At 58.4% G+C, this 16,234-nt stretch overlaps 1 protein-coding gene and 3 non-coding genes across 4 annotated transcripts in view; 3 read left to right on the top strand and 1 right to left on the bottom strand.

Moving 5' to 3' along the window:
• Positions 1-648: 648 nt before the first annotated feature.
• On the top strand, positions 649-715 carry LOC137755654 (small nucleolar RNA SNORD49). Its single transcript, XR_011072048.1, has one exon. It is a non-coding gene; the product is annotated as a small nucleolar RNA SNORD49 (small nucleolar RNA).
• A 390-nt stretch (positions 716-1,105) lies between these two features.
• On the top strand, positions 1,106-1,176 carry LOC137755653 (small nucleolar RNA SNORD49). Its single transcript, XR_011072047.1, has one exon. It is a non-coding gene; the product is annotated as a small nucleolar RNA SNORD49 (small nucleolar RNA).
• A 731-nt stretch (positions 1,177-1,907) lies between these two features.
• LOC137755670 (small nucleolar RNA SNORD65) lies at positions 1,908-1,980 on the top strand. Its single transcript, XR_011072063.1, has one exon. It is a non-coding gene; the product is annotated as a small nucleolar RNA SNORD65 (small nucleolar RNA).
• A 453-nt stretch (positions 1,981-2,433) lies between these two features.
• LRRC75A (leucine rich repeat containing 75A) overlaps positions 2,434-16,234 on the bottom strand; it is a 35,870-nt gene continuing 22,069 nt past the window's right edge. The window contains exons 2-4 of the mRNA XM_068530221.1: positions 14,012-14,140; positions 6,498-6,613; positions 2,434-4,500 (exon numbers count right to left, since the gene is read on the bottom strand). Coding sequence (XP_068386322.1) covers positions 3,981-4,500; positions 6,498-6,613; positions 14,012-14,140 — 765 coding nt within the window. The 3' untranslated portion in view covers positions 2,434-3,980. The remainder of the gene's footprint in view (positions 4,501-6,497; positions 6,614-14,011; positions 14,141-16,234) is intronic.

The following is a 16,234-nucleotide window of genomic DNA, read 5'->3' as shown; positions in this document are numbered from 1 at the left end:
CCCGGCGGCGGGGGCGGGGCGGCGAGAAAGCCTCCAAATGGCGGGCGCGCACTGGACCCGCGCACGCGCGCTGGGGCTCGCTGCGCCCCTGTGACCCAGAATTCCACGGCCTCGGAAGAGACCATAGGCTCTGCAAGAGGGGGGAGTCCGGGGGCGGCGCCTTCCCCATTAAACGGGCCGGAAGTTCCGTTGAGTCTTTTGCCATGATCCGCCTCCCTTCTGTGAGGGGTGGAACGTTCCGACTCCTTAAGAGGCTGGGACGGCGGAGGCCTGGCCTTTCTACTGTAGGTGTTGGGCGGTTGGCGGTGAGTTCCTCTAGAACGGTCCGCGGGCCGCACGGGCGAGGGAGCCAGAGCTTTTCTAATTTCTCGAACGATGTCCTCGGGGAGCCTAACTGGAGGGCGGCGGGAGGCTGCGTCCACGCGGGCCTCGGGGCGGGCGCCGTGGCCTTGTGTCCGAGTTTGGGGGCCGAGGCCCGAGCACTGCGTGCGCCTTCGTCCGGCCGGGCCGCCGCCGTCTCGGGACCCCTGACCCCGGGCTCGCCGCTGGGAGTGAGCACCCCCCGAGAGAACTAGGTAAGCGGGGCTGCCTGCACCCTAGGGCGCGGAACGAGGTTCGTAGTGGGGCCGCGAGGGAGGCTTGCTCGGCTACCCTGATGATTCCGTAGGAAGTGCCGTCAGATGCGAGGACTGACGACTTCTACGCCTATCCGACCGCAGTCGCTGACACTTGATGCTTTATGTTACTGTAGCTGCCAGAGTCTGCCCTAAATGCACGTCCTAATCCTTGTTTCAGAGGGCAGACACACTCGCTTTTGGAGACGGGAGGTTAAGAGCCAGTTTGGGTAAGGATTAATACGTATTGTAACTTAGCCGTGTCAGTCTTGCAACCTTAAATGCACTGATAACTGCCTGATGTTTTGTCATTGTTGTTGCTTTCATGCGTTTGACATAATTATGCACTGCCTCGTTGCATAACTGCAACGGTTAGGAGGTTGCAGCTCCTAGTTATGTCTAAACCGCATCTGTATTCAGAAGCAGATGCCTTAAGGCGGTTTTAGCCGAAGCCCAGGTCTCTGGGGCGGTACCGTGGTGAGGTGCTTGGCTGCTCTGATGAAATCACTAATAGGAAGTGCCGTCAGAAGCGATAACTGACGATAACCATTCCTGGCTGACTGCAGTCACGCGTCCTCACCAGTAGCTGGTGCCCAGGAGTAAGCTGGTCTGAACTGTGACCCGTGATCTCTCTTCACCCAGGTTGCGAGTTAGTGAAGGGTGGCCAGCGCGTGATCACCGACAGCTGAGGATGGGAGCCCAAGCGCTGGCCTGCTCCGAGGTAAGCTAGCTTTGGGCTCTGGAGAGGTGCGTGGTTGAGGAGGCCTAGCGGTTGAGTTGATTCATGTGAAGTTGCTACTGGACCAGATATGGGCAGTGTCGTCCGGCTGACCTAATACCTTGTGTCGGTGCAGCCCTTGAGCATTATTGAGAGAATATCTGAGAATGATTTTGGTTCGTGATGTCTGGACCAGACCGCAGAGCCCGCCCACGAGTTCCTTTTGATGTCATGGCTGTATAGTCCTGAGCAAAGTGCTTATCTGCTCTGAGATGCTCTGAAAATTGACAGCCTTAGGTTTGTTTGCAATAACGTGACTGAACGGAGGTTAAAGCAATGGGAACTGCCTCCAGTTGCTTTTGGCATCTGCTCTGTGTCCATGGGTGCCTCATTCATCCCGCCAGGTTTTGAGCACTGAAGAGTGGGGTCGGCACAGCAGAGTTCTAAAGCGGGCGGCAGTGGCAGCTGCACCGCAGCCCAAGAAGAGGTAAGATTTGGTCTGCACGATGACCACCCCCATGGTAGACTGGATAAGCAGCTAGTTTTGTTGAAATGGATTTGCAGAAAAGGATATCAAATGATGAAATCACCTAAAAAAGCTGGAATTACCGGCAGATTGTGTGGTGGTGAACCTACGGTTTTCTGAAGATATCTTTTAGGCTGTGAATGACTGTTCTTAGAGTATAAAGTAAGATTAACTGATACTTAGTTTCCTTGCAGGCTATGCTGCAGCAGGGGCAGAATTTGAAGTCCAAAGGACCAGGGGCGGCCATCAACTTGGACCCTGAAAACCTAGGCTCCCACATTTGGTGTGGAAACACTCACCTTGTACTGAGTATCAGAGGGACATTCTCGCCAATGAGAGAGCCAAGAAATGGATTTGGCAACCTTTTTCTGGGACCGCGCGGACTGGCACTTCTGGTGTCATTAAATTCATGAGTGTTCTTGTATCGTCCCTTAACCAAAAGGAGCTTTTGTACTTTTAAATATTGTATAAATGCGTTCTTGGGTGAGAGCCTGAGGTTTTTGAACTGGAAACTTCCTGAAATTTCTATCTCCATGCAGTTAACCATAAACTGTGTAATAAACGTATGGTCTTTGGTATTGGTTCTTACAAATGTGTATTTGAAGAAAAAGTCCAGTTTGATCACTGCTGACATATTAGCGGTCCAGGTGTTAGTACTTGTCACCTTCCCTTAAAGTAGGTCTAAGCTGTTCTCCCCTCTTTGAGACTGGGGCAAAAATCCCAAAGCATTTTAAGGCGTCTGTAACACGTGAGGCCAGCCCCTGTCCCTCGGCTCTGTCTGCCCTTCTGCATAGCCTCCCTCTAGCTCCTGAAGCTCTACCCCACACCTGCCCAGACAGCAGCAGGCAAGGTCCCACCGTCTGGCTCTTCACCCACCCCCATCTTGCCGCCTTCCGGTGTGAAGGTCTTGGCTACCCTACCTGGCATGAGGCTGGAGGCGTGTCAGGCTGTGCTTCCCTAGCCCTCTGCTGTTTGCCTGAAGGGTTCTGGTTCACCAACACTGGGCACCCAGAATGATTTTCTCTAGCTCAAGAATGATTGGTTCCCAGTCTCCCTGGACTTGCTAATTGTGCCTGAAACGGATGACTTCCTAACCCGTAGGCCTTGGGTAAGGGGAAGGTAGGGTGAAAACCTTCTCCCCTTGGGAACCTCCAGTTAATTTTTTTTCCCCTTCTCCCAGTTGTCTTGCTTGGAGGCACCTCATCTGTGTGGCCCTGGATTTTCGGGAATGTGCTCAAAGTAGCAAGGATTACTTTGGGGACTCCATGGGGAGGGACTTTATGGGAAAATGGTCCTTTTAAAAGGAAGCAAGGCTCACTCTGGCCTGTACCCTAGGAACACTGACGCGTTTGGAGTTCCACTAGTCTGCGGAGGTGCTGTGCGGTTTCTGAGTGGCATGCACTGTCTGCCCCAAGCTTCCAGGATGCCCTAAATAGTGAAGGGTATGGGGGGTGGCTGGTCCCGTGGCTAGGCCTCTGGGGTCACAGGCTGAAGGGTGAGCCTTGTAAACGGAGGCTGAGACCGGGAAGTTGGTCCCGAGGAGCCTGGGCGCCACAAGGAGGAGGCAGGTGCCACAAGGAGGAGGCAGACACCCCTCAGTCCAGATGGGGATGAGGCTCCTGGGGTCTCCGGCAGCCAGTCCCCTGCCCCAGCCTTCAGCCAGGAGCTAGAGAGTCCGACCTGCCTTGATCAGGGGCACATCCCGGCATCTGGATGTTTGTAATTCAGGACTGGAAAATCCCGGGTTAGATGCAGAGCCGCCACCCACTACACTTCCTTTTCTGGGGGGGAAAGCTCTGACCGTTCACATTAACTCAAGCCTCCAGCATCCCCAGCCCCTACACGGCACCCACAAGTTGGGAAGCTGAGGGTTGGTTCCTCTTGAGCCAGGGATGACTGCTCAGGAGCCGAAAGGCAGATGTGGATTGACAAGGGGGTGATGGAGAGGACCAGAGAGGAATTACAGTCCTCCTTTCCTAGATGCTACCATCTGGCTTCCTGGGTCGGGGGAGGTGCTGCCAGGCCCATTCTGGATGGTGGCCTGCGACCCCGCTGGGAACGCCCGCCCTGCCCCAGCCATCCTACCCCAGCAGGACTCCCTGGAGAGCCCCCCACCTCCCTGTCACGTCTGAGATGCACCTATAGTCTCCCTGCCCTCCTGGTCCCCTCCAGGGTCCTCCTGGCCCACAGTCTCGTCCCGGGCCTCGTCCCCACTGCCCGGGCCCTCGCCCAGCTCCAGGATGGTGGGCAGGTGGCCCTGCTTGGGGGAGCGCTTGCGCAGACTGAGCAGGAAGGGCTGGGGCAGTGAGAAGATGTCCACGTTGTTGCCCAGGTCGATCCACGTGACGCTGGGGAACTTACTGGGGTCCTTCAGGGCGTCAGTGAGATCGCGCAGCAGGGCCCGCGTCAGCCGGTTGCCGTTGAGCGCCAGCGTGGTCAGCCGGGGCAGCGTGCTGAGTGCCGGCAGCAGCTGCAGGACCATGTCGTCCGTGAGGCCCGTGAAGCCCAGCTCCACGCTATCCACCTGCTCCCCGCAGCGCTGCAGGTAGCCGGTCACCCGCTCCAGGTCACGGGGGGTCAGCGGGATGCCAGACAGGTCCACTGTGTTGTCCGGAGGGCTCCCGGCCAGGACTGCCTTGAGGCTGAAGGGGAGACGAGACAGCAGGGTTCAAGCGGGTGGGGCAGGCGTTTCTCCGGAGGCAGCCTCCACTCAGCCCTCTGCCCGCGGGGCAGAAACCAGGGGCCCCGGTCCCCTTGCACTGCCCTCATCTCAGCCTGGCTGCCCAGTGGGCAGAGCCTGAGGATCACAGGGCAAGGCCCAAGTGTTTCTGCAGTGACTAGGGGGACATTCTGGGGCCAACGCCGGGGTCTGCACTGGACTCCTTCCTTCCTACTTTTTTTTTTTTTTTTTAGTTAGTTATTTATTTTTTAGTTTGGCTGCACCGGGTCTTAGTTGCGGCACGCAGGATCTTTCGTTGCGGCAGGCGGGCTTCGTCCCTCATGCGACCCTTAGTTAGTTCCTTAACCTCTGCGCCTCTGTTATTTGCCTGAGAAATGAAGCCAACTGGGTACCACAGGGTTGTCGTGTGAAATAACAAACGCAGTCAGAACGGCGCCCTGTGCAGGAGGGTGGCGGACGGCCGAGCTCCCTGCTCCCCCACAGGTGCCACAGATCTCGGAGGCCCCTCCCTCAAGACCATCTTCCCCGCCAGACAGACGGTCCTTGGGGGGGCCCTCGGGACAGCAGGCGGGGGAGGGCGCAGGGGCCCCGAGCCTGGGTGGGCTGCTGTCCCCCCCCTTCCACTCCCTGCCGCCCGCCACCCCTCGCTCTTCTTTCTCACCACCCGCTCCCTTGCTCGGGGGCCCAGATCTCCCAGCTTCCACATACCCCAGGCGAGCCCCGAGACTCCAACCCCGGGAAGGACAAGGAGTTGGAGGGGGCTCAGCACCTGTTACCGGCAGCAGCCCTGGGATCACAGCTTGGGCTTCCCGTCGGCCTCACAGGAGAAAAACCAGGCCAAGGGAAGAGCTCAGTGAGAGTCCCAGCGGAGGGAACACAAGTGCAAAGGCCCTGAGGCTGGCAGCGCTCAGCGTGTCTGTGAACCAGCAGGAAGGCCAGTGTGTGGGTGGGGGCGGGGGGGGGGGACCATCACTTGGGCCTGAGTGGGTTTCAGTCAGCGGGACGGGGAGGCGTCCGAGCAGTGAGGCTTCTGAACGAAGGATGGACTGAGCGCCCTGTGTGCCGGGGAGACAGGAGGCCCCTGGGCCCCAGCAGAGCTTACCCTCCCGCTTTTCCCGCCTCCAGAACTAGCGCACAAGCAGACAGAACTGCTCTGTCCCCGCATTTGGTCCCTGCCCTCAGCCCACTGGGAGCCCCCTTTGGCGACTTCCTCCCCCAGGGAAGGGCCCCTGAGGATCCATCTCCTCTCTTGCCTTGGGGGGCGGGGGGGGGGGGTGTCCAGCAGAAGGGAGGGGGGCCCAGAGCTCTTCTGCTCGGCAAGGGGGCTGGGCTTCCCCTCCCGTCTGTGGGACCTGGAGGAGGAGGCTGCGTGCCAGCAGGGCCCTGCCAGAGCCTTCAGGACACCGGCCACTCCGCTCTGATTCGCAAGCAGTTCCCCTCTGCTTCTTTCTGCGGTGCTGTTCTGGCCCCCAGGTCCTGTGTCCCAGTGTCCCCTCTGCCCCCAGAGTGCAGGGGGCCACACGAGCCCTGAGGGTCCTCACTGCTGTACGCCAGGGACATGGCTGGGGTCTGGGTCCCCCTGGGAGACATCAGGAGGGCTGGGGGGAGGGGGTGGGGCGAGTGCCCGCATTCAGCGCACCAGGATCAGAAACCCCTCTTGTCCCCCTCCCCAGCATCAGAACGGGCGCGCACCCCCAGATCCCACCACACAGCGGGGCCCAGCCGCCAGCATCTCCCAGGGCTCCTGCCCACCTGGAATGCCCACCCTACCTGCCACTTTCCCCCGGCCCCCAGCCCTTCACTTCACCTTCTCCAAGCAGCTCTTGCCCTCTCCCCACGTCCCCAGGACGGGGTGCTGTCCCCTCAACGCCCGGCCCAGCACAGCTGGCTTTGAGCTGCCCTTGTAGGAGGCGGCTGGGCGGCGGCAGGGGAGACCCGCCTCGGGTGACCGCGACTCACCAGGCCTGTGGCTTCCTCTTCACCAGCCCGCGATGGCGCCTCCACTGGGAATGGGGGCTGAGGTGGTAGGTCAGCTGCCGGCACAGCTTCTCCATGGCGCCCAGCGCGTCGCCCTCCTGCAGAGGAAGCCACAGGTCCCTGAGCTGATGGAGCAGGCAGGGAGCCCAGGCCCCCACCTCCAGCTTCCTGCCTCTGCGGGACCAGCACGGCCCCCAGGCCGAGCTGGGGAGGCCTGCTGTGCGGGCCCAAGGTGGCCGCCCTGAGCAGGGAGCAGGGGTTGCAAACTCATCTGCACGATGGTTTTAGTTTCTGTGAATTCGCTGCTATCGTTGAAAAACCTGAGATTTCTATACAAGTCTGGATTCCAGGTGATCTGACAGTTGACCCCTTAGCCTGACAAATACCCGCTGGGTACCTCCTAGATGCCGGGCACTTGCTCTAGAAGCTGGGGATTCAACCACAAGCAAACATCCTTGCTCGCGTATTCCACACAGCAAAGGGGACAATGCTTTACCACGTCTCTTCCGCCCACGTCAACGGTGGGAAAATAAAAGGATGAGGTGCTAAGTGGTTCCCGGCCCAGTTCATTCATCTTCATTACCTGCCTGGCCCACCAGCATTTGACCTTGAGACCCTGGGTGTTATGGCCTGAATTGTGTCCCCCCCCAAATTCTTAAATTTAAGTCCTCATCCCCAATACCTCAGAATGTGGCTCTATTTGGAAATTGGGCCTCTAAAGAGTAATTAAGGTAAAATGAGATCACTGCGGTGGGCCCTAATCCTATACGACTGGTGTCCTCATGAGACGAGATCAGGACACAGACATGTACAGAGGGGAGACCATATGAGCACACAGGGAGAAGACGGCCATCTACACGCCAAGGAGAGACACCTTGGAAGAAACCAACCCTGCCGACGCCTTGATCTCGGACTTCCAGGCTCCAGAACTGTGAGGAAATACACTTCTGTTGTTTAAGTGGTATTTTTGTCACGGCAGCCCCAGCAAACAAATACACTGGGTTAAAGGATGCAGCAGAGAGATTTTAGAGGCTCCAACTCTGTCCCAAGGGGAGTCAATTCAACAAAGAGGAGTCCCTGAGGCCTGGGAGACCTGAGTGGCCCAGAGCGTGTGCTCCCACCAGATGGTCCAGTGCCAAGGGCCAAGGCCAGGAAGTGCCAGGCACGGATGCAAACCCACTTGCAGACAGCAACGCGATGTGGTGAGGTCAACCATTATTAGCCAGGGGCCAGTGCCCAGCAGGGCGCCTGGCACAGAGCGGCTGCTCAGCAAAGGCCGGCTTGATTATTACCACTATCATCAACACTCTGCTAGTGCTGTCCCCCCTCATCTGCTGTTTGGCTTTCCCAGGTTTCAGGTTACCTGTGGTCAACCTCGGTCCGAAAATATCAAGTGGAAACTTCCAGAAATAAACTCAGAAGTTTAAAATTGTGCGCCATTCTGAGTAGCGTGATGAAGTTGCGTGCTGTCCCACTCCCTCCTGCCTGGGACATAAATCATCCCTTTGTACAGTGCATTATCGCTGTATACGTTACCTGCCCTTTAGTATACGAAAAACAGTGTTCTTAGGGTTTGGTACTATCTGCGGTTTCAGGCATCCCATGAAGGTCTTGGAACGTATCCCAAGGGTCACGGTGCTGGCCGGGGTGAAGGCCAATTTTGGAGGCCAAAGGGAGAAGGGGAGGGGCTGGCACATCTCGAGCTGAGGGTCTGCACCCAGGACCCCTGCATGCTGGAATCACCCAGAGCTTTAGACAACACTGCTGCCTGGGCCACCCCGCAGCGATGGGTGGGCAGCTCGGGCACGGGGACTTTTAAAAGCTCCCCCGGTGACTCCCCTGTGCTGTCAGGTGGACACACTTTAAAGACAAGAAGGACCAGCGGGTGGGATGTGGTGGTCTGCCCGGCATCACCCCTGCGACCACCCAGGACAGAACGTGGCCAATCTCCCACAGCACCCGTTCCAAAGCCGAGGAGTGAGCTCCTGGCCCTAAACCTAACCTCCCTCAGGGGTTCCATGATCAGGGGCCACGGACTCTCCCTCCGCCCTCCCCGCCCGGAAGGAAGAAACAGGAAAAGAGGCGGCAAAGCAGCCGCCGCAGTGCGCCGATACTGCCACCAGGGGGCAGCCGCGCGCAGGGCGAGGCCCCCCCAACCCGAGCCTGTTTCCTCATTTACTAAACAGGGACGGAAGATGTGGTCACTTAACAGCGGACCTGAGACCAAACGTGAGCTAATGTCCTCAGAAGAGAGAGCCCCTCTGCTTGTCTGGACTAAAGAAACACAGCTAACCTTTACCGAGTTATATTACCTACTATGCGCTGGGCACTAACTCATAGCCATCCCATGAAACAGGGGCCCCTATAATCCCGCTTGACAAATGCGGGAACGGAGGCACCGAGAAGTGGAGGGGATGGCAGGCCACGCGACGTGGAGGATGGCATCAGGATCCAAACCCCGAAGTCGCTCTGAGGCTGGGCTCTGCTCTGCCCTTGAGGGATGAATCTTTTGCGAAGGTTGGTTCAAGTAGCTTCTATCGTTTGCAACCAGAAAAGCCTCAAGCAAGCCCACCCACGTTTTCCCAACTCCATCACTTTTGGAAGCCCCCTCCAGGCCTCCTCCTGCAGGAAGAGCACTAAGCAGGAGTCGCCCAGCGTGGAGGACGAGGAAGGAAGGGGAGGAAGGAGGCGAAGGAGGAGGATGCTGGCCCCTCTCCTCTTACTCGGAAAGCCATGGAGCCCAGCAGCGCTTTTGTGGGACCACACCGCACTCCCAAGCCACAGCTGACTGGTCCAGAGGCGGACCCTGTGGGATTCCCGACTTGGGACAAGACTCCTTGGGGGCTGAACACTGACAAGTCAACTCAGGAGCCCCGGGCAGCCATGAGGTGTGGGTAGGGGGTGGGTGGGGAGTGAGGCCGGGTGGAGCAGAGGGAGGGCGGCAGGTGTCTGTGCTATTTGGGGTTCTAGTGCCTCTTTCAAGCTTGGCTGCCACCGGGAAGGATTAAGTCCTCTTCCTGGCTCGAGGCAGGCTGCGGGGGCTTCTGTTGCTTGCAACAGAGGAGGCTGCAAGGCAGGCTGCGGAATCTGTAGCTTTCCCTCCCACCCGTGGAGAAGGAAGGAGGGGGAGGGGCTGTGGTGCAAGTCGGGTACACTGGGCACCGGCCCAGCGCCGCTGACCGCGGGCCTTGGAGAAGACCCTGCCTGAGGGACTCACTGACCCGTCAGGAGAGAGGCCCACGGCAGACGTGCAGGCCCCTCCGGGCCGGGTCACGGTGTCCCTCCGACGCCCCCTGCCGTCTTCAACCCCCACCCCAAGAACTGCAGCAAGCACAGCCCCGACCGCTCTGCACCCAAGGCTTCCTCACTCGGTCATCAGACACGACTGCCCTGTCTACTGCACCCTGGATGCTGCTCTAGATCCGGAGACTGTGCTGGGTTTTTTGTTCACTCCCCACCCCGTTCTCTGTGCTGGGAAGGCTGAGCTCTTACAGACGGCACCACCCGGCCCTCTTGCTCCTGGCTGTCAGTGGGACTCAGCTAACGGGAGGGAGGTCAGAGGGCACGAGAGAAAGGCCTAGGATTAACTCTTCTCACTCTCACCCTGCTTTAGCCAGCCTCCAAGTCGGCCCCCACAGATGCTGGCCTCCTGGCAGGGTACAGCCTCCTTCCACACTGCGTTAGGGCTGATTGGGTGATCAATACGCTACGTCAGCAGGGACAGTATGTGACGTCTGAGGCTGGCTCATAGAAGACACTGTGCTTCTCCCTTGCTCTCGGGGATCACCCCCTCTGGGATAAGCCAGCTGCCCTGAAGCGAGGAAGCTCAAGCAGTCCTGTGGACCGGCCACGGGGCTCGGAGCTGAGGCTTCCCACCAGCAGCCATGGGGTATGCTACCCTGCGAGTCCCCGTCGAGCCACCAGGACTCGCAGCCTGGGCCAATGTCCTGAGCCCCTAACTAGAACCCCCCGCCTGTGCTGCTCCTGAATTCCCGACCTGCAGAGATGGTTCAACGATGAATGTCTGTTGTTTTAAGCCACCATACTTTGGGGTGACTTGCTATGCAGCAATAGAAAATACAATAAAATATAAAAGAAGAAAAAAAACACAAGGTGGCTCTGGGAGAGCTCCTCAGAAAATCACTAAGCACACACCCTCATTTTAGTGTCTGCTGGTGGGAAGCCTGATGGTGGACATGATGGGACAGACGTGCTGGGTGGGAAGGAAAGTCCCTAAAACTTCCCACTACGTTATCCGCGCTGATAGGGGGATTTGTTCTGGGTGATTTAGGGACACGCAGGCGGAAATGTCCAGGAGCGGGGAGACTTGAGTCTAAAGCCAGGCTGCAGATACAGACTTGGGATTCATCAATACCCAATCAGGGGCGGGATGGGGTTTTGCCTCTTCCCCCTTCTGTGGGCAGGCACAGACCCAGCCCTTCCTAGGGTCTCGGCCCACACCCTGCTGCGGTACAGGAGGGGGTTTCTGGTAGGTTGAGAAAATAGGACTCATTCGAGGTGGTCATCTTAGCAGTGAGAAGGATTATTTGTTTTGTGGATGCTTCACCAGGAGTTGGACCAGAAAGGGCTACTTTCTTCGTCCCATCTCACAGCTAAGGGAGATCCCGCCCACCCCCCCCCCCCCCCCCCCCCCGCTTTTGTCTACAACCTCTCGGCACACACTTAGGCTGATCTGAAATTCTCAGATGAAAGAGGTCCGAGCAGCAAGGCCTGGCTAGCCCTGAGCCAGCTCACATGGGGGTGGGTGTGTGTGTGTGTGCAGGGGCCGCCCCCATCATCAGCTTGGGGACCCCAGAGCCAGGATCTCCCACCCATGCCTCAACCTCAGCTGGGAGAGTCCCTTCCAGAGGGCCTCTCCTGCCATGTGGCCTTGGGTACGGGTAGGGGACTGGCCAGGCCCTGGGCCTCCAGCAGGGTGGACCCCGCTCTGGCTGCCTCTGGAAATCTGGGTTGGAGATCAGCCTGTTGATTTCCAAGACTCTGAGTCCACAGGGGCTGGGCCTGAGGCCGTGACTTTCTTGCTTCTGTGTCCCACAACTGACCTGCTAAGTCTGAGCACCCTGCCTGGCATGTGGTCAGTGCCCACAGACTGGTTACACCTTGGCTTCTGGGCATGAGGCTCTCGGCCGTGCCAGGCACATGCCCATGCTTCCTGTAAGTCATCTCACTGAGCTCTCGAAACAGCTTTTTATAGGGGAGGGTATGGCTATGTCCACATTCGAGTTGAGGAAAACAAAGTTCAGCTAATGAAGTGACCTGAGAAGGTTACGCCTGTGCGATGGACGGAATGTTTGTCCCCCCTCCACCCCCAGTTCATATGTTGAACCCCAATCCCAACGTGATGGTGTCTGGAGGGAGGGCCTTTGGGAGGTGATTAGGATCGGATGAGGCCATGAGGGTTATCGGAAGAGACCAGAGAGCTAGCTCCCCTCCTTTCTGCCACGTGAGGCCACAAGGAGAAGGTGGCCGTCTGCAGACCACAAAGAGCGTCCTCACCGGAACCTGACCGGGCTGGCACCCTGATCTCAGCCCTCCAGCCCCACAACTGTGAGAGGTAAGTGTCTGTTGTTTATTAGCCACCCAGTCAATGGTAATTTGAGGTAGGAGCCTGAGCAAAACCACCTGTGAATGGCCCTCTAGCCCTCCCCAGTGGAGGGGACACATGGCAGTGCAGGACCTCTTGGCCTCAGCCCGCAGCCCCTTAGCCCTGTCCTGTTTCCTGGGGTCGTTGGGCAGTTGGCCACCTGCAGACCCGCCTGCGTGGAGGGAGGGGGGCACTGGAGCTGCCCCCAAACAGGCCCCTCCTCCCCAGCCCAGCCCCGGTCTTGCGAGCCCCACGGAGCACTGATGGCCCAGAGATCCAGCACCTGAGCGCTGGCCTGCCCTGCCCAGCACTGGGGCCCAAACGCTGGGGTTCTCACCTGGGCCGCAACCTTTCTCAGATCGCTTCATCACCTGTATTTCGTCTTCCTCAACTCTAAGATGGGCATAAAAAACAGTCCTCTCCTATTGAGCTGCTCTGAGTGCCCTGTCATCTGTCACTCCTCTCACCTGTGGGCAACTAAATCCATGCTCTGGAAAGGGCAGGGGTCTGGCACCCACAAGGCCTCCTACGGCCTGGTCTCAGCTCCGCAGGCGAGCCAGGTATACCCTGAATGAGAAGCGGGCGGTTCCAGCCGCAGCCGGTCCCCCGTGGCTCCTGCACCAGCTCCTCGTCCCCAGGCCTGGGGGCTCCCAGTCCGCTGACGCTCATTGCTGTCACACGTCTGAGCCCAGCACCCCTGCCTCTTGCGGTATCCCTCCACCAACCCACCCCACACCTGCCCCGATGGGCTCCCAGCCATCCATGGCCAGCCCCCCACCTTGAAGTCTTGACACCAGGCAGTCCAGAGAGAAGCCAGAGAGAAGGCCCTAGACAAAGCCCCAGATGGAGGTGCCACCCCAGAGCAAGGTTCCAGCCCCTGGGCGCCCGGGCCAGGTGTGGGGTGGGCTTGGGAACCGCCTCTCGCCCCGATCCTAGGTCCTGCTCTGAAGTGGAGGCCGCCCCAGGCACTCCTCCATCCTGCTCTGGCTTCCTGCCCCTTCCTTCCTGCTGCAAGGAAGTGCATCTCTTGGAAGCTGCTGGAAATTGAGGGATGGGAGAGAAGAAACCAAAACAGAGAGAAAAGCCCAAGTGTGGAGCTGCCCTGCCCTGGCTCTCCTGTCCCTGCCTGGGTCCCAGCCTGGACTGTGGAGCCAGCGGGAAGAGGGGCAGATCGCCTAGACCCAGAGGGGCTGGGCAACGCCCGCGGAGCCTGGAGAGCCTCGGAGCCAGGCAGGAAGTGGACAGGAGTGAAGTGGGTGGGTGTCAGATGACACTCGGCCTCAGAGAGGAGGACAAGTGGGCGTAGTGGGGACTGCGGCAAACAGAGCGGCATGTAGGGCCACAGCTACATTTGCTCACACAGCGCCTTTGTGCAAAGAAGACAAAGCCCATCTCTAGGTGGACACAGTCTTGCACCCGTGTCCCCGGCTGGTGGGCAGAGAGAGGGCTGGACCAAGCTGTCTCCTGCCTCCCCGACCCCTGCCACCTCTGTGTACACATCTTTGTGCAGGGTACAGCCTACACAACCGTACCTGGCGGCTCTGGCCCCATGTGACAGGGGTGGCTACTCAGCTCCAGGCCTGTAGAAATGAGAAGCTTCCCATTTTTCAAGGGCAGCTAATATGGGGATTGTGTGAAATACTCTGAGGTTTACATGTTGGCAATGAATCCAGACTTACTGCAGCCCGTGGGTCAGACAAGGCCAGTGCTGATGGTGCTGTAGGCAGCCTCCGCCGTGGATGCTGGGCCTCAGGGCAGGGTGGGCACCTCAGGTGCTGCACGAGGGGCCCAGGCAGCGCTGACCAGCCCCCCTCGGGCACCGGGCTGCTCCGCCCAGGAAGCTCCCCCCTTACACCCCGGAGCTCGCTGGCTCAGACCACGGCCACCCTACCGGCTTGGGACAGTGGATGTAGCGTGCCAGGCTGATGATGAGGTCGTGTGTGATGGGGTCCACCAGGTTCCTGAAGCTGGCGTAGCGGTACAGGACGTCATCCAGCGAGGTCGACTCCATGCCTAGGTCCTGCAAGAGGGAAGGAGGCCCAGAGGTCAGCGAGGCCCCACCCTACCCTGGAGCCCCGCCCAACATGCCCAGAGTACCCCCTGGCCAGGGAGGAGACGCCTCCAAAGAGGTTTCCCATCCCACACGGAAGCATTTACAGAAATTCCCCCGGGGGCCAGACAAGCCCCTGCAGAGACGGCCCTCCCCAGATAGCCCCCCAGCCTTTGCCTCTCCGGCCCCCCCCGAGGATGAAGCCAAGGGTGGTGGACCACAGCGCTGGTTGCTGCTTCTCCACCTGGGACGAAACTTGGAAACGGCGTGATAGTAAGACTCCCGTGCTTTGTGACAGGACCACGTATTGATATTTATTTGCTTTCTTTTTGCTTCTGAGGTCATTTTTACTGCTCCTTCTGTGAAGGACCCCGCCTTGGTGTTCCTTTGCCTTGGTGGGGGGGGTGGGTCTCTGAGTTGTGGGGTTGAAAGGAGAAGCTGGCAGGCACCCAGAAGAAAACCCCACCAGCCCTCCCCCTAAGAAAGGGTGTCAAGTGAGGTCCTCGTAACAGGAGGGGCGGGAGCACAGAGGCAAGGGGCACGGAGTGGGCGGGGGCCATGGCAGAAACCTCTGGGGCAGAGGCTCCCCAAGCCTGGGGAGAGACAAGGGCTGGGAGCATCTGCAGAGACCCCTGTCCGCCAGCAAGAGACCCCATGGGCTTGGCCAAGAGCAGCGACCAGTCTGGGTCCTAACCCCCAGGGCCTCACTCCAAATGTTCTGGACTGTACAAGACCCAAAGATTCTTGTCCAACCCCAGGAAAGGGGCAGGCCCCCCAGACATGACTAAGCTTGAATTTCCCACCAGTCAAGCTGGCGGGGGCTTGAAACAGAGTTAATTGCTTTAGAGAAGTAAAGGAAGATGGTTTTCTACCCCAGGGTGCTGGACTAAACTTTGTGCCCTCTGTCTGGGGAAGAGCTTGGGTATGGCTTCTGACTCTTCTCAAACCGCCTCCCCAGTTTCTGTTGTCCTCGGCGAGAGCTGTGGGTCCCTCCTAGCTTGGGGCCTTGCACAGAGCAGAGAGGAACAAGGACATTCCGATCTGAGGACTGCCCCACCCTAGGTCCCCTGGGCCCCCAAGCCGTACGTGGAGCTGCCCCATCACCGCCCAGAGAAGGAAGGCTCCCAGCCCGGGTTGCCATGGTCCAGCGACCTGCAGACAGGAATGTGTGGTGACAGGTGAGTCCCAGCTGGGGTTTGCTCCCTTGTCATTTCGGTGAGTTATCCTGAACTTTTCTAAATACCTTCCCCATGTGATTCTTAGAAATCCCTGAAAGCGAGTAGGCTGGGTATCGTTATTCCCAATTTACAGATGAAGAAGCTAAGGCTCAGAGCAGCTGACTTTTTTTTTTAACCGTCAGAATTTCAGGAATGGAATGTACGACTGGTGACTACAGTTAGCACAGCTGTGTGGTATATTTGAGAGCTGTGAGGAGAGTAGATTCTAAAAATTCTCATCACAAGGAAGAAAACATGTTTTCAAACTATATGAGGTGATGAATGTTAACTAAACTTATTGTGGTAATTATTTTGCAATATTTGTAAGTCAAGAAAATATGCTGTACACCTTAAACTTAGTGCCAAGTCAATTATATCTCAGTAACACAGAAAGAAAAATCAATTGCATGCAATAAAGATGTTAACAAAAAAAAAAGAATTTGAGGAATGGTAGGGGTGGGCTTCCACGTGGGCCTGGGGCCTGTCTTGGGAGGATCTGCCTTGTCTGCCCCTGGGGTGAGCTGGGCAGCAAGCAGGCTGGAGCGCGGGGACGCTGCCCTGTGGTTTGGCCGCTGACATTTCTAAGAGCAAAGAAAGAAAGGGCTTTGCTGGGGTACCTGGCGGGGCCGTGCTCTCTGCCCCATGGGGACCCTCGTGAGCCCAGGTCCTAGCAGGGTCCCCCCCACCCCCCGCAATGGTTCCGGGAGCTCTGCCCCCACCTCCCTGTTGGAAGAAAATGGGTCTCGAGCGCCATTGAGGACACAACAGGCCAGCCTTGGGCTGTTTCTGTTCGGCAGGAATGAGCCTCAGAGGCAGTGGCCGTGCCCGGCGCCAGGTTCTCTGGCTG

This window comes from Eschrichtius robustus, chromosome 20, assembly GCF_028021215.1.
Source record: "Eschrichtius robustus isolate mEscRob2 chromosome 20, mEscRob2.pri, whole genome shotgun sequence".
Taxonomy (NCBI): Eukaryota; Metazoa; Chordata; class Mammalia; order Artiodactyla; family Eschrichtiidae; genus Eschrichtius; species Eschrichtius robustus.
This window is presented reverse-complemented; position numbering and strand designations above follow the sequence as displayed.